Source organism: Acipenser ruthenus, chromosome 5, assembly GCF_902713425.1.
Source record: "Acipenser ruthenus chromosome 5, fAciRut3.2 maternal haplotype, whole genome shotgun sequence".
Lineage (NCBI taxonomy): Eukaryota > Metazoa > Chordata > Actinopteri > Acipenseriformes > Acipenseridae > Acipenser > Acipenser ruthenus.
This window is the reverse complement of record NC_081193.1, coordinates 35,459,283-35,486,702: the sequence shown is the minus strand read 5'-3', so window position 1 is coordinate 35,486,702 and position 27,420 is coordinate 35,459,283. Positions and strand designations below refer to the sequence as shown.

The 27,420-nt window shown below is 38.0% G+C and overlaps 1 protein-coding gene across 4 annotated transcripts; it reads right to left on the bottom strand.

Moving 5' to 3' along the window:
* Positions 1-104: 104 nt before the first annotated feature.
* ninl (ninein-like) lies at positions 105-27,137 on the bottom strand. 4 transcript variants are annotated; one of them, XM_059024103.1, is made up of 28 exons: positions 26,861-27,137; positions 24,072-24,276; positions 23,412-23,508; positions 22,213-22,412; positions 20,453-20,519; positions 20,067-20,266; positions 19,323-19,475; positions 18,106-18,273; positions 17,476-17,612; positions 17,125-17,265; positions 16,557-16,731; positions 16,156-16,266; positions 15,469-15,558; positions 14,228-14,378; positions 13,811-13,882; positions 13,298-13,419; positions 10,997-11,343; positions 9,088-10,545; positions 7,868-7,972; positions 7,473-7,542; positions 6,627-6,911; positions 5,950-6,063; positions 5,621-5,767; positions 5,041-5,190; positions 4,076-4,189; positions 3,031-3,243; positions 2,586-2,699; positions 105-1,805 (listed from the first exon to the last, which is right to left on the bottom strand). In XM_059024103.1, exons 2-28 carry the CDS (start codon positions 24,252-24,254, stop codon positions 1,614-1,616), a joined length of 5,376 nt encoding a protein of 1,791 aa, XP_058880086.1. In that variant the 5' UTR covers positions 24,255-24,276; positions 26,861-27,137; the 3' UTR covers positions 105-1,613. The 4 variants fall into 4 exon arrangements, with proteins under 4 accessions (XP_058880086.1, XP_058880085.1, XP_058880087.1 ...); XM_059024102.1 differs by having other exon boundaries at positions 26,982-27,137; XM_059024104.1 differs by having other exon boundaries at positions 22,213-22,409; positions 26,982-27,137.
* Positions 27,138-27,420: the final 283 nt, after the last annotated feature.

Sequence of the window (27,420 nt, the reverse complement as noted above, 5' to 3'; positions counted from 1 at the left end):
ATTATATATTGCTTTGTAACCTTGTATTTCCCTGCAACACCTGTAAGGTTGCCTTGCATAAAGGCATCTGCCAAATTAATAAATAATAATAATAAACTACTAAATAAGTAAATAAATCCTTTATTACAAAAAACAATTTAACCATTAGGAAGGTATGTCTGTGGATTTTGTCTGAGGATGAATTTAGAGAAACTTGTTGGTGCAACATTCTTAACGGGAACTTCACAGAATACTCTCCTCCGTAGAAAGCATTGCAATGTTTTAATTTAAAATTGTCCTGTTTTGTCTAAGAAAAGTTATAGTTTATTACTTTTGTTTGGAACAATCTCTTTATATCCTGGTAACTGATTAAGTGTCTTTATAAGCAGGTTTATTTTGTTAAATGTTAACTTTGGGGTAACAACACTTACATTTTGTCACACACAGATAAAGCAATATTTACTGTACTGTTTTAAGCTTAAAAAACAATTATTAATTAAATAAATCATATTTGAATCCTCAAATTGAATTATGGGAAGGGTAAGTTATATTGGTCTTCATTAAATAGTATATACAATAGTTATCCAATATTCATCTAAAAAAAAAAAAAATCACAATTTGATAATACAGTACTTCATTTGTTTTTTAGCAAAACACATTATTAATACATTATTACTTCAGTGCATAAAATGTAACAAGTTTAGATAGTGTTTTATCGAGAATTATACATATGTACATGCTCCTTGGCTCTTGTATCAAAATGACATCATGTCTTATACACATACAGTACCTTATCTTGTTACAGAACTGGTTATTTAAAAAGACCACTGTAATCTCTCAATAAATAGAATAAAAGCCTGTCAGTGGTAACATATTTCTTCACTGGCACTTGTAAAAAAATTAAATACGGTTATCAGTGTTTGCTTTTTCTTTCAACGTGCCTTTGTAAAATGCATACTTGGTGGATTAGTTTTAGTTTTGAAGCATATTACTGTTACAATTAGTGTCCTGTCCACATTATCAAAGTTTTGTGTTTTTTTCACCCATTCTGACATGAATGTAAATATGCTTGGCCACCAACAATAGCTGATTAATATCAGGCAATGCTCAGGCATCCTCTTTCAAATACAAGATAAACACTCACATTTCCCTGGCTTGCTACACACAGGAGACCCATGCAAACATGCCTGGGATTCACAGTGGTCTAGATATTGATTACTTATAAAAGATACTGCTGACTTTTTGCAAACTACCTGTATAAATTAACATGGACAAATGATTGATCTTACAAGAAAGAATTAGTCACTATTTGACCCACACAACTACTGTCAAATACCCCAATGGTAAAACACTGAAAATGCTGCATTCTTTTTCCAATTCTCTTGAGTAAAATCTCTAAAAACATGACAAGCTATTTTAACTTCCTACATCCCTGTAATACAGCACATAAAAAAGTTACCTCAGACCTGCTGTCTGGTTTCAGGGGGATTCTACAGTTTGTGTGTTTGGGGGGGGGGGGGGGGGCTAGGGTTATAAATGATTGTCCCTGTACAGCAATCTGAAAATAAAGGTAATTTATGTTTAACACGAGTAATTGCTAGATGTATTGCTACAGTATGAGATGAGCACACAGGCTACGCTGTGAGCGAAGCTGGGGTGATTTTGCAGAGCAGCTTGTTCAGCGCTGCAATCTTTTCTTCCATGATGAAATTTTTCTTCTCTGCGCTCTTCTGCCGCTGCTCCGTCACCTGCAGAGCCTTCATCAGCTGCGAGTTCTCCACATAGAGGTCCTTCAGCAGCACGTTTGACTTTGCATTGTTGGCGAGCTAGAAGGAGAAGGGGGTGAGACGGGAGCACAGATTTGTGTTATGATGCTGTAACCTTTAATAAGGTAACAGCCTTTAAAAACATGGAAAAACTGAAGAACAGGATTTCACAATTTCTAACAGCTTTAGCCTAAAATGTTAGGGATATCCAAAGTATCATACAAATACTACTTTCAGGCTGACCTGTGGAGTGCAAATTGCCTTGTTGTGTATTGTATCACGATGCAGTTAGTGTTAACATGCTAAAATAATAATTTTTTCATCTCTACTTGAAAAAAGGAGATCATATAGGGAAAAAGGTAGGCAAAGTTCAATTAAGAGTTGCTTTTTCAAATGACAATATATAACCAGCTTCCAATACGATCGCTGATAATATTTAAGTAAGCCATTTTTGTAAATCTAAGCAGTCTTATTGCCCAAATAAGATCTTATTCTTAGTGTGCTTGTGTACATTACCTGTAGATTTATTTGCAGAATGTTTGGTAAGTGAAACTTGACCAGCAGTTTGTAGTTTTCCAAATGTTCTGTATTCCAACACAAGCACATGTGTGCAAATAACTTGTTTTCTACCTTAATAGAAGGATGTATTATGTACTGTTTAGTACCATAGTAAATGTGAAACAATGCTTAAATGGCCAATTGAAAGCTTTTTTAATATATTAATTTATTATACCAATATTTATTTTTTTTCTTCAAAAGGCCCAGCCCATCGTTTAAATGGTGCCATTTAGTTTACTGCAGTAGTTTTGTAAAAACATGTCAGCCTTATTCATCACTAACCTGCTCTTTAAGCTGGGTTACTTTCTCCTGAAGCACCATTCGCAGATTCTTCAGTTTGGCCTCTACCTCTTCCATCCTTTCCTCCATTTGTTTCAGAACTTGCTTGTATTGTTCCTGAACACCCAGCAAGAAAATGTTTACATTTTAAAACTAATTTCATCCGTCTACCTTTTCTTACCATCCCCAAACCCCTTATTTAAGCAACTGGAGTAGTATGTATAAACATGGGGAGTTTTCAAAAAGAGCCAGACAGTTTTATTCCTGCCTCTACACCCGTTTCAAAATAGAGCCCAGATTGTATTCCAATTCCCACAGATTTGTTTGCATAAAAAATATATGAATGAATAAAAAGGCAGTGGTTTCACTGAGCTTTGCTGGACAGCTGTTTCTACATGACTCGGTAGTAATTTCTCTCTGATCGGAATGCATCTGTGTGTGGCATTACCTGCTGAAGAGCCATCTGCTTGCTAGCCTGCTCAGCCTGGATGTTGATCTGCTCCTGCAGCCGCTGGCCCCTGTGCTCCTCCTCTGCCAGCTGGCTCTGCAGCTGTGCCAGCTGATCCCTGGGCACTGCCGCACCTGCCTGCTCCTTCAGCTGCTGCACCTCCCTCACGTGCTGAGACTGTGCCAGTGTCAGGGTGGTGCTGGCCTCCAGGAGCTGGCAACAAACATAAGAGGCCCCCCGTTACAAAGAGTTGCCCATTAGAGGAGTTTTTGATGTCTTTTTTCAATCCCACAAACTGGGTTTGAGATGCCTGTTGCTATTAGTAGCACAAAAGGTACAAATATATTTTATTTATAGAACGGGGTACCCCTCCACCCCTGTGCAATTTATTATTTTGCATTTGTTTTGTGACATTATTATTATTGTCATCGTTATTGTTATTTATTTATAAATATGATGGCATAGCCTTGTTTTGTTATTGTTTTATAAAATGTGACAGCAAAGCCGTATGTTTTGTTTATTTTTATTTAAATGTGTTCTGGCAGAGGTGAGGTCCTCTGCCAGCAGTATTTAAAAAAAACTCGTGCAGATTGTGGCCGAGGGGTAATGAGATAATTGATAGTTAACCCCTCGGCCATAGTAAATAAAAGCCTGCAGCTCTCTGCACTCAGGGTGGGTGTTCAGAAGTGGAGAACGAGAGCAGAGTGAATGTGTGGATTATATTATAAACAAACCTAAAATATAAATAGGAACAGTGACAGCAACTGACCAGCCTGTCCTATTGTTTGTGTTTAGTGTTCGTGATTATTTTGTTTAAAAGTTTTATTTTCGCTCTGAGCAGTATTTGTTTTGTTAAAACCTTTTATTTTATTTGGGTTTGTTATTTAAATAAACTGTGCCGCAGCGCCTATGCACCGCAGTATTTTTGAGTTTGTTTTCTTACTGCTTCTGACCTGACGTCACCACTTAGCCATCCCTGTCACAGGCGGTTTCATAAAATGGGCCGCGAAACATCTCTGGCTGTACAAATTATTTCAAACAATACCTGATCCTGAGCTTCCACCAGGTCAGTTTCCAACTGAGTCTGTTTTCTTCTTAGTGTTTGACATTCCTGGTTCACACGTTGCAGCTCACTCTCCTGTGCATGTATTAGCTCAATCTGTAAAAAAGACAGACAGGCAGTCAAAAATGAACATCAAAATCAACACAAATAACTGTTTCCTAATTATTTAGCATCTTGTGTTGTTGCAAATATAAAAAGTATACCTAAATCTCTTTATATACTGAGCATCAGAATAAAATTATCACTACTATAACACATTTATTTTCGAAAAAAATTAATGTATATAAATGACGGAAATGTTTTTGGTTTCTTTTTAAATCACTCAATCATTCATCCTTGACCATGACACACTTGAGTGACTAGGAGAGACGCATATGCACTTAATCACCTAATTAATGAGGCAGTTGAATGGACACCGGATATGGAGTGATTTCAGCTGTTGAATTGCAAGCTTCAATAAAAGCAATAAACAACATAAAAAAAACAACATGTCACGTCTGTCAAGAGAGCAGCGCCTTCGTGCAATCGACATGTTGGAGGCTGGACTAGGGCAGCGTACCGTGGCAATTTCAAACCTGGTGAGACGGTATAACCAGACACACTCTGTCAATGACAGGACACAAACTGGAAGACCAAGAGTCACAACACCTGCCCAAGAATCGACAGATCATTTTGCAGCACCTTTGTGATATCAATTGTTAATCAGCACAATAAAAAGTCACTGCACCTGCTCTAAAACAGAGTTTGTTATTTTTCGATCACATCTAGTGAATTTTATCCAAATATAAGTGATAAGTTTCTTTTGATGCTCAAATATAAGTGATAAGTTTCTTTTGTTGCTCAGTATATATTGCATCCTCAGATGTTTAGGAGTTACAGTTCTAATACATTGTGGATTATTTCAACAATAAGATGTCATTACATAATTAAATATGTACATTTCTTACCTTATGCTGACACTGTTGCAGCTGTGAATGAAGAGATTCACACTCCTTCCTGAGAGCGAGTGTCTCCTGTTCATCGGCCTGCCGGTAGCTGGTCTGTAGCTGCTCTTTTTCTTGTCGGAGCCGCTGTACATTCATTTCCAGCTGCTTGATCTGCTCAGGTAATATAAGGGCCATTTCAACAGAGAACACACCATGCAGGTACAAGGTATAATTGACAAGAGTATGTGCACAGACTTTTAAGACAGGTGCAGCCAGCAGCCAAAGTGCAGTGGCTTCCATATGACTGCAAATCAGAGTGGACAACACCGGCCATACACTGTCAATATTTCACTTTCGACTTAAAACTGCACTCAGTTCAGAGGAATGTATCGCAAGCATTTATTGAAGGCCATTTAGTTTTGATCCTTTTAATACAAAAAGTGGACAACTGATGAGTATACAGTTTAATGCTTTCATAAACTAAATTTGCCGTTCAAATATGTCTATATTACACATATATTTACTTCACACAAATGGTAAACTCCCCATGTTTATCATGAAGCTCCCAGATGCCCTGCTCTTTACAGCCTTTCTGTTATACCTTGTCCTCAGCCTCCTGCAGTATCTTCTGCTTTATCACAGTCTCTTTCGTCAGGGATCCTTTGTCCTGATTGGCTGCCTGGAGTGCAGAGCGCAGCTCATCTGCCTGGTCACTAACATTCTGTAAAGCTGTTTCTAACCTCTCAATCTGCAGAGCAACATCACACAGCAAATAACGGAATTCATCCACACCATTTATTATGTTACACAATGCAAATCTGTGTAATATTTTAAGAAGGTTTGGAACCAAGATTTACATCTACACAGATCATACCAGAAATAATATTCTGCATAACAGTTACATGTACTGTGCATGGTCTTAATTTCTACCTTCTCGTTCTGTTCCTCAAGCTCTTTAACCAGACTTTCCTTGTCTTGCTCCAGCCACTGGTGCTTTAATGTTAAACTTGAAAATTCAGACTCCACTTCTTTCAGCCTCTGCAGCTATAGTGAATTTAACAGGATATTAAAAAGCAAAACATATAAGGTATGTCAATATAAAAACCTTTCAGAATTGCAGCAGTCAGTGTATAAAGTAGATCACCATGGTCTACACCTACAGTATATAGAATTGCATCTGGAAACAGAAGTACTTGCATGGTTGCTAAGGCTTCAATAACCGAGTGATAATTCACCTATGTAGAATAACTTGTAAAATGTTCTTGCAAAGTTTGTCGACTGCTCAGATGAACATGTTTCACAACTGATCATAAGAGAGGTACTTGTGAAGCAAATATTTCTATGCATTCTCTTACAAAATCAACAGCGCAGCATACACAGAATAGCTTCCTATGGCTTGCTGATGCCATCTAGCACATTAACCAGTTATTACCAATGTCCTTCCTTTACTTCCATTGCACAATTTGGTACCTGCATGATTTCACCATAAAGGAAAATTACTGGGTTCAAATGTAGTTAATGTACTTACTACACCATTGCCTATTGCTAACTGCAAAACACCTGTATATTATTACAAACAGTAAACATGCCCCCTTCCCAACCCTGACCTTTTCTTTTGAGATTTGCAGCTCTTGTTCCATCAGCTCTTTGTCTCTCTGCCATCCAGATTGCTGCTGAAGCTGCTCTCTCTCCAGCCTGCCTGATGCTTCCTGCAGTTGCCTAGTAACCACAGCCTCCTCTTCCTTCTGCAAGGAGATCTGTGCAAGCCTCTCGTTCAGCAGCTGAATGGTACTCTGGTCGGCCTTGATCTTGGCATTCAGGTCTGCGTTCTCACTGCTCAGCTGCAGGTTCCTGGTGCTAATTTCAAACACCTCGTCCCTGTATCTTGTGTTCTGCATTATGAAAATGGGCAAGTGTCATCTGACAGCTGCAGGTTTCTCTGACTTACAAAAGCCAACACACTGTCTGGAAGCTGAAATTCTGTATTTAAAGTCCTGCACACTGTATGACACAGTTTTATTGATAGCGTAAAGAAATTAACACTGAAAATGATGCAGATAAACAAAGCATCCTTTGTATGAAGCATGCGGATTGCTGCATGTTTGACAAAGCGTAACTGTTCTGTTGTGTGATGTTAGTAAGAGGGTAATGAATCTATTTGGCTTAAAGAACACACACAAAAGAAACAAACTTTTTGCAGGAATACAAAGATTTGGAGGGTTGACACTAGTTGTGAGGTACCTGACTGTGACCTAAATTACAAACAAACACAGAAGTTCTTTATTTATTAAATGTTACTCGTTACTGCAACATTTTGCCATCACAAACCTTCCTTTTTGTCTTACTAATCTTTAACGACTGGCTCGCATGCTGCAAGTTCCCACACAAAATTAAACATACTGGTGTTTTGAGTTTTTACTGCATATACTGTTAATAAAATGTGAACTACTTACCTCTTTGAAGAGAAGTTTTACTTCACTTTGCATCATCTCCTTTTCACTCTTCATCTGTTCTGTTTGTTTTCTGCACAAAAAAATGAAAGTTAATGTTTTGTATATAAGAAGTCACATTAACCGAACAAACAGTAAACAAACAAAAATTAACAGCCTGCCTTTTGTTTAAGCATCTCACAAGACTCTGATTTTAGCCCTCTGTATAAACATAATCTGTTGGACTAAATGGGTAGAAAAGGCAGCACGCAACAAGCTTGTACTTACTGTACACTGCTTCCTTCTAAGGTAGTATTGGTCTTTAACTGTTTCAAAGGTCTCGCCACATACACTATATAATGGTATTTTGCAGTCCTATACTGAAAATGCAGGACACAGTTGTGTTTTATTTTACATACCTCTGTCTATTTACATCAACTTCTAGCTTCTGGACATCTTGCTGGCATATGGCAAGTTTTTCTTTCAGTGCAGCGTTTTCCTCAGTAACTCCCTGAAGTTGAGCCCTGGAAAAGAACACAGATTTCAGGAATTTATATACCGTACATTGCACGACAGAATCATTCAAACAGTATTTGTCTTGCCCCAACAATGTACTTCTGTCTGTGGAGAGACCATTGAAATAGTTTTTAGTACACTTTTTATTTTGACTGGCACAGTGGTGTACTGCTGCAGACAGTAGAATGACTCAATATTGAAATAGAACTGTCATCAGCTGTTACCTGAAATGTTATTAATGAATGGCGAGATAGATATATACAGTGCTCCCCCTTTATAAGGCGGCCCTTTATACTGCAGAACAGGGTATAAGGCGGTATGGTCATGGCTCCCATTTGCCCCATAATGCCATTACACTAACACTAGTATCCTCGTTATAAGGCGGGACACAAATAGCAGAGTCTCTGAACTATGGCTCCCGACTACAGCGTTATAAAGGGGGAGCACTGTCGATAGATACACACATTGATTTCTCTTCAGCAGAGAAAACATGCCAAATCTGTAACATGTATTTTCTTTATTTACTAATCTTATTAAAGCGGAAGCTTATTTGGATTTGTGATGTACGAAAAGCACTATTTTAGTTGATTCTGCTGAATTCAGCTCGAATGTTTACTGTTAACACATTTTGAAACGCACTCTTTACATTGACTGTACATTTGTTTTTCAGATGATAAACAACCCCATGATAATAGCCAGATACCATTTATTTACCATTACTGTTCAGTTATATTTTTATTTTTGTTCATCATATTGTAGCTCTATTCATTTTAATATTATCCATGACTTTTATAATGCATGGTTTATTTGTTAGTACAATTAGCTAAAGAATCCCCCCCCCCCCCTCCCCAATTAAAACAAACAATCACTGTTGTTTTAACCAGTAAGTATGAGAAACAGTCTATTAAAGAAATCAACAGTAGGAGTTTGATTAGAAAGCATGGGTTAGTCATTCAGAAGACATACATCTTGTTTCATCTTGATTAGTGGCAGAACACTTGGTATTTCAGGAAACGTAAAGGATATGAAGTCTCTTAAGATGTTATGGAGTTGTCCCAAGGGTGCAATTTAATGATTAGTTCACTGTGTGTTAGTCATCGTTTACCTAAAAATGGGCACAAACCTGTGTGTTCTGCCTTCACCTGATACAGCCTCCAATTTAGTTACCAGCTTTTCCATCTGAAGTAGCTGGTCCTTCAACTTGTTTTTTTCCATTTCAAATTCTTCCTTCACTTGGTGCATTTGTGTTTGTGCCTCTTGTTCTCTCTGCTGCAACAAACCAGACAAGTCCCCTGCCTGCTTTCTCAGAAGGAACACCTCTTCTTCTTTGTCTTTCAACTTGGCAGACAACTGCTGAATTGTGCTCATATGATCTTTCAACAGCATCAAATTGTGCTTAAGTATATCTAGCTTTTCCTTCAGTTTGGTTTTTAGCTGTCCCCTTTCCTTCACCTCAGAGTCTAGCTGGACCCCGTGCTCAAGAACCAGGGGATCCATGTGCTGTAACTGCAGCAAGTGTTTTGTTGTTTCCTTTGTCACTGCAGCTTTTTCTACCAACCCAGAGGACAGCTGCTGACAAAGATGAATGTGCTTTGTGATCTCCTCCAAAAGTCCCTCCTTGTCTTTCACCTCAAATTGTAATTTCAAATTTTGCTCAACCACATCAAGTTCTCTCTGCTTTAATTTGTCTAGCAGATCTTGTTTCTTTCTCCTCAGCAGCGTTAAAACTTCTTCTTGTGTTTTTAGATGGATTTGCAGCTGCTCGCATCGGCTACTTTGAATTTTTTCCTTTTCAAGAAGTCTCTCCTTGTCGTCCTCCTCTGACTTCAGCCTGGCTTTCAGTTGGAGCACCTCGTCTCTGCTGTTTTTCAAGTGTTCATGCATGTCTTGCACCTTATTTCTCAGCAGCTTTGCATCTTCTTCCTGTGCCTGCAGCAGGGTTTGTAACTGCTGACACTCTTTATCCTGATGACTATAATTTTCCACAACCTCCTGGTCTTCTTTAAGCTCTGATCGTTTGGCCTGTACTGGAGTCAAATGTTGTTTCTGCTGTAATTTAAGACTGAGAAGGTCATCTTCTCTCCTCTTCAGCATCTCTACCTCCTCTTCCTTTAACTTAAGATCGGAAGTCAGCTGTTTGGTTAAACCAGCCTGGTCCTTAATGAATGCAATACGATTCTCAAAAGCAGCTTCTGTCTTTTTCAGTGCTTTCCAACCTTCTGACTGTACTGGAAGAGTTCCCATGCTTCTCATCTTTTCAAACTCAGTTTTAAGTGTACCAATCTCACTGTTCAGCTGGTTTATCTGCTCCATGTATTGATCCTCCATCACCTTCTTATCCATGGCAAAACTGTTGCAGATCCTGACTTGTTCTTCATTCATCTTTTCTTCAGTTCTCAGCTTTTCTTTCCTGTACTCCTCAAAGCGGTCTCTCTCCTTAACCTCCCATTGATGCTTTTCTTGACTAAATTTCTCCTGGAGTTTCTGTAGTTTGTGGTTTTGCTGCAGGAAAACGTGTTGGGCTTCAGCATGTTGTGTTTCCATTTGGGATAGCCTTTGTTTGAGATCGGCAGCTTCTTTCCTACAGACAAACACCGATGTCTTTTATATTGCGAAGACTACGCATGGGTTAAATGATCAGCATCATGAATACATTTTTTATCATAATCTTAAATTTAATGAACTGGTACAAGCATAAGTTAAACCACATATTTGGGTCAATATTTTATAGTGTACCAAGGTTTGTAATAGTGTACTTTGCCTGTAAATGTATGTTAAGCACCCTGGAAAGCTCTATTATAACAACTTATTTAGATCTGCTGCTTTTAGCATCAATGGCTCACAATCTTCCAATTAACCAGCAACATTACTGATCAGGGAATTTTACTGTATATTCAGGGGCTGCCAAATGCTTCACTTCATGTGCCCTACATTTCTATTTTATGTTCCCAAAAATATCAGAGGACAGGTGTGCTTATAAAATTCTACTGTTGTATTTTTCGGTGACCCTGTGATGAAAAACACTCACTAACCTTAGCTGCACCATCTCCTCTTCATGTTTCTCATGCAGTTCCAGCTCTAACTGGTTCTTCTCCTTGTTTAGCCTCTCTGCAAGGCCAGTGATCTCTTTGGCATAGTACTGCTCCATGTCCGCCCTCTCCTGGTGGAACCTCTTCTCCAGGTCCTGGCTCTGGCCTGGTCGCTGCAGCTGCTCTCTCAGTTCAGCGATAACCCCCTGCAGCCGCTCACACTTCTCTTCCAGCTCAGCTTTCTGCTCCTCCAGCTCACTGATCTCGATCTTGAAGTCCTGCTCTATGTTTTTACGCTCCAGCTCAACATTCCTGTTCATCAGCACAATATTCCTCTCATAAAAATTGACCTGGAAAAATAAATAAATTAGAAGATTTGTAGGTCTTTTAGCTTTAATTAGATTTTTTTGTTTTTTTTGTTTACATTATATATATACACACATTATATATATATATATATATATATACACATATATACAGTGCCTTGCGAAAGTATTCGGCCCCCTTGAACTTTGCGACCTTTTGCCACATTTCAGGCTTCAAACATAAAGATATGAAACTGTAATTTTTTGTGAAGAATCAACAACAAGTGGGACACAATCATGAAGTGGAACGAAATTTATTGGATATTTCAAACTTTTTTAACAAATAAAAAACTGAAAAATTGGGCGTGCAAAATTATTCAGCCCCCTTAAGTTAATACTTTGTAGCGCCACCTTTTGCTGCGATTACAGCTGTAAGTCACTTGGGGTATGTCTCTATCAGTTTTGCACATCGAGAGACTGAAATTTTTGCCCATTCCTCCTTGCAAAACAGCTCGAGCTCAGTGAGGTTGGATGGAGAGCATTTGTGAACAGCAGTTTTCAGTTCTTTCCACAGATTCTCGATTGGATTCAGGTCTGGACTTTGACTTGGCCATTCTAACACCTGGATATGTTTATTTGTGAACCATTCCATTGTGGATTTTGCTTTATGTTTTGGATCATTGTCTTGTTGGAAGACAAATCTCCGTCCCAGTCTCAGGTCTTTTGCAGACTCCATCAGGTTTTCTTCAAGAATGGTCCTGTATTTGGCTCCATCCATCTTCCCATCAATTTTAACCATCTTCCCTGTCCCTGCTGAAGAAAAGCAGGCCCAAACCATGATGCTGCCACCACCATGTTTGACAGTGGGGATGGTGTGTTCAGGGTGATGAGCTGTGTTGCTTTTACGCCAAACATAACGTTTTGCATTGTTGCCAAAAAGTTCGATTTTGGTTTCATCTGACCAGAGCACCTTCTTCCACATGTTTGGTGTGTCTCCCAGGTGGCTTGTGGCAAACTGTAAACAACACTTTTTATGGATATCTTTAAGAAATGTCTTTCTTCTTGCCACTCTTCCATAAAGGCCAGATTTGTGCAGTATACGACTGATTGTTGTCCTATGGACAGAGTCTCCCACCTCAGCTGTAGATCTCTGCAGTTCATCCAGAGTGATCATGGGCCTCTTGGCTGCATCTCTGATCAGTCTTCTCCTTGTATGAGCTGAAAGTTTAGAGGGAGGGCCAGGTCTTGGTAGATTTGCAGTGGTCTGATACTCCTTCCATTTCAATATTATCGCTTGCACAGTGCTCCTTGGGATGTTTAAAGCTTGGGAAATCTTTTTGTATCCAAATCCGGCTTTAAACTTCTCCACAACAGTATCTCGGACCTGCCTGGTGTGTTCCTTGTTCTTCATGATGCTCTCTGCGCTTTAAACGGACCTCTGAGACTATCACAGTGCAGATGCATTTATACGGAGACTTGATTACACACAGGTGGATTCTATTTATCATCATTAGTCATTTAGGTCAACATTGGATCATTCAGAGATCCTCACTGAACTTCTGGAGAGAGTTTGTTGCACTGAAAGTAAAGGGGCTGAATAATTTTGCACGCCCAATTTTTCAGTTTTTTATTTGTTAAAAAAGTTTGAAATATCCAATAAATTTCGTTCCACTTCATGATTGTGTCCCACTTGTTGTTGATTCTTCACAAAAAATTACAGTTTCATATCTATGTTTGAAGCCTGAAATGTGGCAAAAGGTCGCAAAGTTCAAGGGGGCCGAATACTTTCGCAAGGCACTGTATATATATATATATATATATATATATATATATATATATATATATATATATATATATATATATATATATACACACACACACACACACACACACACATATATATATATATATATATACACATACACATATATATATATTATATATATATATATATATATATATTATAATCTGTTTGTTCCAACAGCTTAGAAATAATCACCTTGGTTTCCAGCTGTATTTTCAGGTCCTGGACTTCTTGCTGATGCTTCTCCTTTATCTGCTCAACAGCCATCTCTGTTTCAATGCTAATGTTAGCAGGATCATTTTCAGGGGCAACACTACCTGCAAAACAGGTGAAGAATGCAGCTTGGGACAAAAGGATTTTAGGAAAATACAAACTTGGGCAATAGACATGTGGATCCATATCTATTTTAAATGATCACTGCTGATATGTTAATCAAATCAAAAAATTACAGTGAACCACATTTGCTCTATTGATTACCTGAATTTATATTTTGAAAAGACCAGCTTAATGTTTATTGAAATGGACCCTTGGTGGCAAAGGGCCTCAATAACATAGTGCAATTTAATTTTTATTGAAATGTAATTATGTAGGGTAGTCAAATTAGCTCTGTATAGTTGCTTAGTGTCCATAAGTATACTGACCTTAAAAAGGCATCTCTTTCAGCAACAGTAATAAGCTATTATTAACATTATTCAAGCCTATTATTACCTTTTCTCCCTGCAGTGGGCAGATATCTTCTTACTCTGAGATACTTGTTTTTCTTTACTATATCTGCATCATCTAGAGAGAAAAAAAAAAAGAGCCACTATCAGATAATCCTTTCTGTATATAGCAATAAAAAATAAGATTGTGAGTTTTATGCTTACCAGTATATAATGTATATACAATAAATGAATATTACAAAAATAATGAAACAGGGTTGTAAGTGTTCATGCTACAGGAAAAGTGTAAACATAGTTCTTTTTATGCTGCTTAAAACATTTAACTGAAAATAAAATTAAAACAGTTCACTGCTGAAGTTTTGCTTTTACTGGCATGGTTTTGGGACAGTTTTATTTATTTATTTATTTATTAATTTATTTATGCATTTGATCTAAATTCCCCCAAGTGAAACAGCAGCAGTACCGGAGTCGGAGTCAGTGGGGGGGACCCTGCTGTCAGCCTCGATACGGAGGGGCTTGTTGTTCCTCAGGGAGTGTCGAGACCTCCTGTCCTGCACCTGGGCCCGCAGAAGCTCCAACTCGGACTGCAGCTCGTCGTTTCTGTCCCGCAGCTCCTTCAAGAACAAACAAAACACGTGCAGCACGTTAGCATTGGATGCATGTTTGTACATTCTGTACAGTTGCAGATCTCCGAGAAATACAAAGAGCATGCAAGAAGCATCTACATGTACAAGTAATTTGATTTACTCTCTAACACGCACTGCTAAAAGACATAGTTGAGCGAGTCCTCTCTCAAGAGTCACACTGGTGTTTTAGTGTCCAATTATGAGCACCCAGATTTAAAAAAAAAAAAAACAACAAATAGCTAAATAAATAAATGCAAAAAAAAAAAGAGATGGACAGAAAGAAATACATATTTTAGCTATAAAATGTATTAATACAAGGTAACTTTCTCTGGCAACTGTTTAAGCAACAGATTTTTGGTTGAAATTGATGCAACAACTTTAAAATTGTGATCTGAGCAATTTGCATGAAAGTGTCAAATTCTGTACAACTAGTTGCATGAATTATCACCACAATCTCTTGCCTTATGTTCCTGCAGATAATTGCTTCTCAAAATTCTATTTAATACAGTTACTTATGAAAGCCCGAACCACTAACACATGAAGTTTAAAGACATGCTCACCTTAACCTTCTAGATTTCCAATAAAGGAAGCATTAGAATGAGAGAGACAGGTATAAGATAGCTTGACACTTCCGGGAAACTCTCAGGGTGCATTCAAGTTAGATGGTATAAGCGTTGACTATGAAAAGGTACAGCAAGATAAGTTCAACCAAAAATTACGGAAGACAGCATAGAGCAACAGTTAGGACAATTTCAAGTCAGCGCTAAATTTGTTCTGTGGTATTTCTTACTGATAGGTTTGCACAGAGATTTAGAAGTTAAAAGTTATTTATTCAGGATGCAAGAATCTTGTTCACAGGGATGGAAAGGCTTCTTCTCATTCCCAGCAAATTTCAAAAGACCCTTCTAACTAAGTTCTCTACTTTCCAGACAGGTCCAACAAAACAATCTCCATTGAACCTGAGAAGTTAGAAATGCAGTCCAAATGAGCAGCAAGATCTTCCAGTCCCTAATCTGTGCTTCTGAAGGATGCTCAGTGTTTGAATTTACAATTTAGAAATTGTTGTTTGCAGACTCACCCTGCATTGCTGTTCAAACTCCTTGATTATCTCTGCAAACCGCTCCTCCTGATTGAATAGCTCTGTATTGTGTGGATCCAGGCTTCCAAACTGAGAATTAAAACAAAACGAGGCACATGTATTACCGTTTGAAACCTGTCTGTGAGGAGTCATCTTTCTAAATGCTTTAGGACCCCTGACCGCACATACAGGGCAGCCTGTAATTGCATACACACTTTGAATATGTAGTGCTATTTTTTCGATAGGTGAACAGAAAGGTGCATGATAAAACTGCTAGTCATATGTTGCGAATGGGATGCATATAGGTTACCCTGTAAAATCTCATGTACATAGTACTTTGATTAAAATAATGGTTTACAGATAACTAGAAGAAGAAAATGTATTTTTTAAATTGAATTGTTTATAGAATTTTCTTTTATATCTGTGAAATGATTATGGGTTAAACTGGTTTCCACAAATATGCAGCACAATCAATTAGTGAACGTACTCCAGAATAAGTTATTCTATACATTAATACTATTACATAGTTATATTCCATTATAAACTTCACAGCTCATCCAATGCTATTCATTATCCCAACACAGACACAATAACAAAAATAATATAAAATGTAAACACATTGTGTGTTTGATAAGCAACGTGTAACTACAAAACATAACATCTTCATGAATCCGATTCTAATTGTACCTTTTCCATCAGCATGAGGTCCAGGTCTTTTTGTAGTTTAGAAACTGTTTTCTGTGAATCTGCCAGCTTTTCCACCAGCTCATCAACCTCCTTCTCCAAGCGACTGTTTTCCTGCATAAAAAGGGAATTCCTTGGTTAAGACAGATTAGCCATTAGCATTTACATTTATTTTTTAAAACATTGAAAATGTATCTACAGCATCACCTTCACAAGAATAACCCTTAGCGACAGGGGGAAAAAAGAAAAAAATCCTTATTGTCCAAAACAGGTATTCTATTTAACAAAACATAATATATTGCAGCTTTTCAGTTCCCTTTTCAGATCTGCAGGTGGGTGGGACTGTTAAAGCCAAGCTGCCTGGGATTCAAACACAATACACAGAATCTTAGTGCTCTAACAACCTTTGTTGTCACAGAGACTTCCTCCTGGAGGATGGCATCATTGGCTCGCAGCAAATCGATTTCCTCCTCCAGCTTGGCTCTCTGCTTGTTTGTCTGTTGCATGATCAGCTCTCGCTCCTTGTCCATTTCACTTCTCAGGGTTGACAGCTTCTCCTTGTAGTCCTGTTCAAGGTCCCTACAAAATCAAGGAATTTATCATGAACAGTATAGCAATCATATTTACAATTACCTGGATTACCATGATCACATAACTCAAGGCCCCTTTACTGTTGTTCAGACTGAAATAGTCACTTCGCCTCCATACACTGCAACATGTATCACCACAAAATAAATTAGTTAATAAATCATATTCATTTCAATCCTGGTTTTAAAAAGTACAGAATAACAAACAATTTTATGCTGTGGTATCACTACATAGTGGCACAGTTATTTTTGTAATCTGGTACTTTAATACCACTATAAGGACAGCAGTGCAATAATTCAAATGTAATCCAATGGGTTAGTGCTGAAAGGTTTCAAAAAAAGCTGAATATTCTGGTTCAGGTCCAGATCTCTTTCCAGTTCTTACTTGACTTTGCTGTCGTTCAGGTGCTCCATGGCAGCATGGCGATCGTCCACCTCCCTGGCCAGCTGCAAACTCCTCTTCTCTGCCTTCTCCAGGTCTGCCTTCACCTTGTCTCTCTCCTTGCAGCTCTGTTCTACTTGCCCCCTGAAAAACAGATGTAGAGTTTACTGTATAAATGTTCATAGTGTACTGTACACCAAAAAAGAAAATAGTGGAAAGAAATGACGTATTAAGTTGTACAAATTGTTTTTCCTCATAACCAATTGTAAATTGTATAAAATAAAAAAAATAATAATAATACAAAAATCTAATCATAAGGAATAGTAAAAACAGAAATAAAATTGCAATTCTTACTGCAGAAATTGTATTTCATTTTTATAGGAGACCAAAGCAGCTTGGTGGAGTCCGTTTCTGGACACCAGAAGCTCATTGTCCAGGGCATGGGTCAGCTCAGAAAGGTTCAGTTTCTCATCAAGGCGGAACTCTAGAGTCTAATACAAAATAAAATAGGAATATCAGTCATGTGTATGTTACCACAGAGTTAAATTGTTGATGAAACAAGGAAGGACTTTCGGAAGGACTTTATTTTACATATTTATACTCAATAGGACGATGGACGATGGACTCCTCCTCCCCCCATTTAAATCATTGAAATAATAATGAATTTTCAAATACATGTAATCATTGAAATATTGAAATTACTACTTCGAATTACATTTAAATCAATTAAATTACTTCAGTCGTAAGTTGATCAGTAGTGAGAAAGTTACGTGGGGTGTTCTAGAACACTATGTTATTAATTCTATTTTAAAATCCCCATTTGGCAACTGATGCCATCATTTATCTTGAATTAATATCTGCACAATGGGCCATATTCTCTCTTTTGTAACCTTGTGCACCTGTGATTTAGACACCTGACGCTACCAGTAATACTGCAAGTCAAATGCAAGTCCTAGCATTGTGGTTTTGTTATTTAGCTTTCACCTGTAAAATCTCTTTGCTGTTAGAGATCCCCTCCTCACGCCAGATGCTGATGACCTGCTCTGGATTCACATACCCAGTGCCATCGTTAATACAGGACAGCAGGCGAGGCCCCGTTATTGTGCAGAGGAGAGACGGTGTGGCTGTTCTGTGAGGGCTTTCCTCAAAAGCCTATGGAAAAAAAAATAAAAATAAAACAAAGCCCCATCAGTGCACTGGGATAGTTTGGCAGTAGACAACACTGTGCCCTCAGTGCCCTGACAGTACTGTTTCATTTCATGAATTCTCTCTACAATGAAGGGACTATGCATGTGCACATATGCAGAAATTAAAAAAAACACACCTTTGTAAATACAGTTTGATTTAACGGAATGCCCATTGACGACCGCATACAATTCTTTCATCTGTGTTTTACAGCACCGCTAAATGGAAATTCTCATACCCACATTTATGATGAGCACTTCCACTACCTACAGGGGATGAAATGGATTTTCACCTGCTTTCAAATGTTTTTGGAAATATTATGCTCCTCCCCCCCCCACCCCCCCCCATTTTGCTACAGCAGGGCAGCATTTATTGCCAACATTTCACACTTATTTTTTCTGCAAGCACGTCTGTTTGAGAGCAAAACCAGTTGGGCAAGATGGAACTGGAGCTTCCCTACCCTCTGCCTGTCAATACCTGTTCCTAGATCAACAGCAGGGAGTGCCCATCGAAAAACAGGTAGGATGCCTTGACCGAGTCAACCCAAACTCATTCAGCATAAGCTTCTAGGATTCTCATAACAAGTCTAATGTATCTGTCAACAACAATGAGCCACTCATTTTTAGTAATCAAATGAAACCTTCAAACCTCAGAAAGTGAAGTGTTTATTGGATAGCAATAGAAGAGGGACTGGTATTTTAATTTTACTTGTGGTTCATTTAACAGGGGTATTCGTTGAAGGGAACTGAAGCAACCCATTCACACAACAGCAAGCCAGTGCACTGCTTGGGCTGGCCCATAATACTATAATAAACTTAACGATCTTCAGACCGGCATCAGTTCTCAATGAACAGAGAACTTGCTTTTGGTCCCTGAACAGTTTCTAAAAGAAGTATTGATGACAATACAGTATTGGTTCCTGAAAAGAAAATCATCAGTTTTGGGGTCACAAATCTTTTAATAGACACATTTTGTTCCTTTAATGAGTAACACACTCCAGCACTCATTGTCCTGACCTGATGAAGAGCACGCTTGAGTCTGGGTTTGCAGGGGGTCGAGGAGGCATGTGCAGACAGAGGGGAGTGTCGGAACAGCCCTCGCTGGAACTCACTGAGGCTCACTCTGCCATTCCGGTTTTTATCCAGCTTCCTGAAGAGGTCATCTAGCTCCTGAGCACGATAACAGATCTGTTCAGCTCTCATTACAGGAATACTTTGTGATCACATTTAGTACCCATAGACAGGATGTAATTCTTATATACTTATTTATTTTTAATTTGGGGGGGGGGGATACAAATAAGTTGCTAGCTTTTTACGCCACCAACATAAGAATATATTTTATGCTTATATACGGTAATTACAAATCAAGTGAGCAGAACTGTGATTAGTCAGAGTTGCATAAAAACGTAAAAAGGTTTAATAACAAAGACTTTTCTCCTTCAAAACAAAGCTCAGCAAGCCTGTCATCTCTAAAGTAGACTTCAAACTACTTGCCTTGAAATCTGTAAAGATACAGATTTCAAGGCAAACTATGTGCAGCTCACCAGTGTTTGATAAATTCCAGAGAGGAAGAAATGAACATTGTATGCAAAAGAACATCATATGCAAAAGAATGGTCACACAGCTATATTTAATTTTGGCATAAGAAAACATTAACAGCATGCATCCTTTAGGAGGAAAAAAAAAATCCTCAAACAATTTTTCCATTACAAATGCATTACAGTAGTCCTTCATATGCAGTTGGTTTATTAAAGTCCTCACCTCAGCATGCAGGTCTGTGAGGCCGATGTTGTCACAGACCACAGAGAGCTCCTGTCTGCTGAGGTAGCCACTGCCCCCCACACCCAGCTCCGCCCAGATGGCCTGCACCTGGCTGTCCGAGACATCAATGCTGTCCACTCGGGGACTGGAGGTCTGTCTTGGACTGTCAAGCACGTCAGGGTTCCATGTTCTCATCTGGCCTAAAGCACACAGCACTCAGTTGTAATAGGATTTTAGCAATTTAAAAAAATGCAGGTGTCTTAATCTTTAAAGTATCTTAAAGCTACTTTTTGGCATGCAGGAGCTGTAGTACCACAACATGATAAAAGGTTTATTGCTTGTTCTGAAACCATACGTTCTGTTAAGGAAATACAGTATGGGTTTACCTTGTGCTTCGAATGTCTCATTCTGTGGTTCTTTACTGCTGGCAGTCTCTTCATCTGATTTGAGGCTCTGAAAGACAAAGCATATTAGCATGTGAATACAGGGCTGTATCTACGAACTTGGTTGTAATTTAAAAAAAAAAAAGAAAATAAAGACTATGTCCTTTAGCTATAAAACTGCTACCAACCGGGGCGGGTCTGTAATTAGGATTCATAACTTTTCATAGAATTCAGTCTGGCCTATTCAGAAAAAATACAGCACTGTCAGCATGTGTGCCACACTCACTGGAAAACTACATTCCAGACTGAGTTGCTTTTTTTCAAGTGTTTTCCAACCTTCATGCCAATGGAAATCCATGATTTATGTATTCATTATTTATTTTACTTTGTTTTACTTATAAATGCTGATGTTATTTAGGGACAACAAATAGTCAGGATGATTGTTGGAGAGGTTAATAAGACACTTTGCAGGATATGCTCTAAATAATCAGTTAGGTACTGTGTTTGCTGATTTTTTGATAAGTGAAATGTAACTCAATATGTTTTTCTTATTGTAGCAACACCATGTAACAGGCAAGTACCCCCCCCCCCCCCCCCCCAATCAACAAAAAAAAGAAAAACCAACAATTGCCAAGTTTCCTTAAGTATACCCAAAACCATACAAAGCTTTAACTCAAATAAAGTTTCACATGAATGCAACTATTACACGCTGTTGATAAATAAACCAACAAATGCCTAAGAATTATGACTAGTTTATTTAATCCATCAATAAAAAAATAATAAAAAAACCTGATAAAATTGGAATTGTCAGTGTAAAGTTAAATCATGAAAGACAGGAAACACTTTCTTATATCCAAGTCTGTAGTTGGTATTCCTGGCTTAGTGCACAATTGCATTACATGCTCTCCAATAACCAGAAATAGTCACACTATTGTCTTGCCATGTTCACTTAACATGGTGACGATTCCACTATTTCATATCTATTGTTCTCACCTTTGCCATGCATCAGTTTGGGGACCAACCATTTGTCATGATAAAATGATTGTCCCCCCTCAACTGTAGTAATCGTTTCAACCAAAAATTTTTAGTGAATGTTTTTTACAAAAACACTAACAGTAGCACTAACAATAGCAACAACAAAAAGTAATTTGTCATTTTTATTGAACAGGTCCTGCATTTCCCTCATTAAAATAAATGTGATAGTCTGTTTATACTTCTCCACTCTCCCTGCCATAGTTCTCTATTGTTATGAATGAGCACCCTCTAGCTGTGAATAAAGGATTCAACACAGGCATCTAGAAACTATGAAGGCTAGCAGCCCCTTGCTTCACTTCTTATTACATAGTGGAAATCTATCCAGGCCCTAGACTGAAAAGTCAATAAATCAGTTAACCAGTTAATATTGTAGTTTTAAATTTAGTGCTCTGGGCATACAAATTAATTTAATTAATCTGATTTCCCTAGTTTTGCAGAATACCTCATGCAAGCATTTGTTGACATATATTCACTGACATAACAGCATTTATGAAGGTTAAAAGGGTATCTGCCAGTTGATACAATGAACACATGTTTATCCTTCCAAAAATGTTTTTTTTTGTAGTGTAGGCCTACCTTAGCCTGAAACATTGCTAATGTTTTACCACAGAGCAAAAAATATTCTGAAGCTGCAGTCACCCACATGCAAAGGAGGAAGTGGTTACAACTGCAGCCAAAAACAGTAAATCAAAAGACCTGAGGATAGTTAGGTGGTGAGTCATGCGTACCTCCACACTCTCCAGCGATGTGGAGCGTCTCAGCTGAGCTCTCCTGCTGCCTGGCAGGAACAGGTCAGTGGGTTTGTAGAGAAGCGGCTCCTCTGAATCTGCTGTGATCTCCACCTCTGAGTCTGGGATCTCAGGCTGAGACCTGCGGCCATACCGCTTGGTTCCCTTGACATATTTGGGCTTAACCTCTTCTGGGACTGCTGGGAAAATCACATTTAAAATTTCAAGAAAGCAGGAGACTGTCTGTAATCTATGCAATTTCCTGTAGTTATTTTAACAGCCCTTCTGTCACACTGAAAGTCTCACAATAAATATAACTACTTAAAAAAAGTTGTCCCATAAAAACAAAGTACATATATCTAATCTAGGGAAATGGAAGGCAGGTCACAATGTATGCACCTGCCCACACCTCAAGGACCTGGTAATGATGCTGGGCTTGTTTGTTTCAATATTCAAGCTGCAAGCCCAGATGTAAAGTGGTACAATTATGTAAAGGGCCTCAAGAAGCTTGTCATGAAAGATACTAAAAAAATGTATGTTATTGTAATGTATGCCAATGCAGCTTTTTAAGACAGATTCCTGTTACTGTATGCACTGACCACTAGATATTTTAACAGGGTGTGCTCGCAGTAGCAGCAGGCTCCAACAAGGAAACTGATCTCACAAATTCTAATAATGTTATTTTTACAGTATGCAGTACATCATTTTAATGCAATGATTTAACTATGGACCACTGTCTTTTTTTATACATTGCATAAAAATCAGTATTTGTGCAGGTTTAATGCACAGTAACAATTTATTTAAAACTGTATTAACAACTGCATAGTTTCTATAATGAGCAAGAATAAGTTACAACATGCATAGGGGATTAGTGAAGTATCTGAACTTCACTGACTGGTTTAAATGTCTATAGTCGCATTCAACATATTTCTGGTATTAAGCTGATTTGCTTAGTAAATGGCTGCTGATAAGGTATATTAATAAAACTGCTGTTGAACATTGAGTATTTATGATATGTTACTTCATTGTGAACTGGGTTTTCTACCTGTAAAATTACATCAAATGGATACTTAGAATATTAGATATTTACTTAAATCTAAAATGTTATACAATTGTAATCGTAACAGCTTCAGATGTGAAGCCTGATTTTTTTGTACAAAGTTCATAATGACAGAAATGCAGATGCTGACAGTCCTTACCTGGCTCCAGGTAGCTGCTTTCATCTTCTGAAGTGCTGAGTTCCAGGGAGTTTGACAACACTGCTACAAAACCTTCTTTAAACTCTTCAAAGTTTACCTAGAGGACATTAATAATGTATGCATTCATAAATATAGGACTGCAGAAGATGATCAAAAATAATAAGATTCACAATGCATATATAAATTAAGGTAATGGGGGCCAGATAACACTATCAAAAGTGTATCTATAAATGAACAAATTACTATTGAACAGATCATTTCTCAATATCTATAATGATTCGGTTAATGCCTTCTACAGGTTGAACAAGAAACTAGATCAGACAACAATAGAATACAGCAGAACCTATCATATCTGATCCTGTAAGATACAATACCCTCTATTAACTAATGGACCAGTGGCATGTGTCATTTATATATGCTGGTATTAAGTGAATGTTACATATTGAAACTGATCAATTTACATTTTATTGTGGATCTATAACAGTAAATTCAGCTCTTAGCAGGACAGAATAGATTAAGTTGCAGATAAAAACAGGTGCCAGAAATGACAAGAAGGGTATTGCTGCAGACCCTGAGCGAACAAAAATGGCACACACTGCCCCGAAATACACATTTTGTACAGATCTGATTATAAATTGCATCAAGCAGAAAGACGCATACCCTCGCATAGTGGTCAGTCCCCAGCAGTGTCTTCAGCAGCACAGGTACATGAGCCTCGAGGTGGAGCTTGTGACACAGTTCTGTCAGCTCCTCCTGGTCCAGGTACCCAGTGCCGGTGGTGTCACAGCTGTCAAACACGCCCTTGAGCTGAGACACATATCGGTTCTGTTCCGCCTCATCCATCCCACTGCATGCTGTAGCCTCCCTACAGAGAAGGTGCAGAAAAGATCAGCTAAACCAACCACACCCTCACCAAGCAGCTTTAACTGGCTTATCTCCTTTATGGAAATACAGTGTCAAGTGGAGTGACACTCCTGTACCAAATGTTATGAGAATGTCAACCAGAGTGAAGTTCTAAAAACAATATTTTAGTCAAATTCACTGAACTATTCAATATTATTAACCAATTCCTTCTTTTCCGCTATTTAGAAACAAACCCCAGATAGCACTCTAGCAGTGATCTAAACCTGAAAACACTAAAACCACTTTTGTTTTAGCTTTTATGCATTTGTGTTTTCAGAAAAACCTACATATTGACGCTTTACCTTCAGTAGCCCAATATTTGTAATTAATAGTGCAGCCTTGAATAGCGATCTCGGAGTGAACTCAGCAATGAGCAACCAGACTAATCCCTGAGTCTATTTAGTCTAGAACAAACAAGCGTAAGGGGGGAGGGGGAGTTGACAAAGTTAATCCTTGCCAGGAGCAGAGGACAGATGAAAATTAAGACTTGAGACAAGCAGAAAGAGACACTTCTATAAACAGAATGGTGAAGGTATAAAAAAAAGGTTACCTAGTCATGTTGCTGATGCCAAAGCATTGGGATTCTTTAGGACTCAACTCTCAACAAGCTACTAGGAACCGGACTAGCATTTATGGGACAAAGCCTCCTCTCGTTTGTACATTTTCTTAAGTTCTTGTGTAAAAAGTGAAGTCAATATTTGACTTTTAAGCTACAAACTTCAGATACTCATTTTTACTATGTTAATATATATTTTGTTCCTAAGAATATAGAATAACATGCCTTCAAGAACAAGTGATGCAAATAATCCAACACCAGCTAAATAAACAAAATCATGTTCTGAGTTTAGGTTGAATAAACTGAGCAGTATCCTGGACACTGCTCTCTCTCCCAGTACAGACCATAATGTGCTAAGGAAGATACTGAAAAAAGCATAATCTACCACAATCTAGTTAAATCCCTCTGTTTTGCAGATTTAAACTATAGGAGTGATCATTTTCATAAAACTTGGGGCACAAAGTATCCCTGCTGTTTAACTGCCATCTAATGAGGTTTCAGATTTGACATTTATCGCTGCTGCAGTTGTAGTTTAGCTGTGACATTTGTGCTATCAGTTGCCTAACCACACCAAATCAACAAAGAATGTGGGTGGGCACCAAGGCTCACTAAGGCTACGTTCAAGTTTAGGGACAGGAGAGGCTATTACAGGACAAGAGGTTTCAAGCTACACAACAGTCGTAGTAGTTTTTGATTCAGGGCTCCCACAGCAGCCTATTATACTAAAACTAGACAGTTCCAGAAAACAAACATTTAACTGGAGTGGTTTAAGTAAAGCCGACCAGAATTTGTATCAATGGTTTTGGAAGGTGAAGCCTGTACCTCTTCATTGCTTTCAGTTATGCAAGAACATGTTTTATTATTGGTCAATATGATGGGAAATGAGTCACAATAGGGTAATCCTGTACATTCCATTGGAAATGAACAGGTTCAAGCCAGCAGTGGTGATGAAAGACATGGGTTTTATAAAGTACACCATCCAAGTCTCTAAGCCATACATAAAACACTCAAAGCTGCAATGTCAATAATCTTCATGCATGCATGCAATATACACTACTGTGATGTAATCAGTCTATTGAACACCACAAACTGAATATATATATATATATATATATATATATATATAATAAAAAAAGAAAAAAAAGAATATTGTTAAGATCAAACAAAACAATTGATATAGCGTGGTACTGAAATATTAACTCGAATCACAATGAATCATTCCAATAGGTTTCAAAGAGGAGTGCAGAAAAATATGGATATACAGTACACCCAAATAAATAAATAAATAAAGAGTATGCTATAAACTAGTTCAGATGATCTACAGTGCAGTATGTTATGTAACATCACATTATTTATTTATGGAAATGCATATGTTGAGGCGACACATTACAGGATTTATTTATTTACATTAACTGTTGGCAATCACATTTAGAAGGGTACGCATCAGTAACAGCGTAGGCATTAAACAATTAAAAAGGGGCAATGCATGAGATGGATTAACTCGATGTGCACAGAGATGTTGTTAATTCTGGGTTTGGTGGCTTTTTATTAAACGCATCTGATTATGCTTTTTAATAATGAAAGCAAAATAAAAAGCTGATCCACAGTATAAATATTCTAAACTTCATATATTGCAATATACTGCTGCAAAATATATATCTATATTAAATGTGGAATTAGTTCGTCTGGCGGGCTATAACATCACAGACAATTATCCTAATCGCAATCAGTCGAGAAGTACACAAGCGTGTGTCTAGCACACTTCACCATGGGAACGGCGCTTTAACCAACCAGCGTTAACAAGAAAAATTAACAAAGACAAGTTTGCTTTAACTTTAGTTTTCATCGAAACTAGCGCTGTATTCAACATGCGTGCATTACACATTACAAATGAAAGTTTAAAATAGTATATTTAAATGCCATTGTTTTCTTTTTTGATGATAACAACATTACGCATACTGGACGTTTTCGGATCTTAATCTTATCTTACCGCTCAGTTTTTACTGCACTTCATTCACGCACACTCAACTGCATTTTTCTTTATCTGTTACAATGTTTGCTTCATTTACGCTCTCGCCCAGGTATCTTGATGTTTTTTTTTTTTTTTTTACCTCGTTCTTCTCCGCTCGGTAACAAAGTTAAAAAAACCCTTTCATGTTTTCCAGTGTTGGTGTATGAATCTCCCTCTGCTGGTTTATTTTGGCGGACTGATTGTGTACAGCAGGCTGCTGAAAACGAGGCTGTGATTCAACCCCGGTGGAATTTAAGGATAGTAAACGGATAGGACAATCGATCCCATGATGCAATGCGTGTAATGACTACAGGTGCCATTATTGGACCCCAACAGGTTGAGGGTAACACAAAATATTGGACCGACAGCAGAAAGGGAATTTTCTACAATTTCTAATTTTGTAAGAAAATGTCAGAACCAAGATTATTATGTGACAGTTAAAATTGATTTTGTAATTCTGTTCACCGAAAGTTGTCAATACGCGAAAAGCCCCTGTTTTCAAGTGTATTTATATGGAACGGTGTATGCTGTACTTGTAC

Bases quoted from the DNA above. Each gene is read 5' to 3' on its own strand.
- ninl (XM_059024103.1), bottom strand. From the start codon at position 24,254: ATGGATGAGGCGGAACAGAACCGATATGTGTCTCAGCTCAAGGGCGTG. The intron at 5,191-5,620 runs GTATAACAGAAA...TTACCTGAGCAG, and splicing joins TGCAGGAGGCTGAGGACAAG to ATCAAGCAGCTGGAAATGAA. The intron at 1,806-2,585 runs GTTAGTGATGAA...TTCTCCTTCTAG, and splicing joins TAACCCAGCTTAAAGAGCAG to CTCGCCAACAATGCAAAGTC.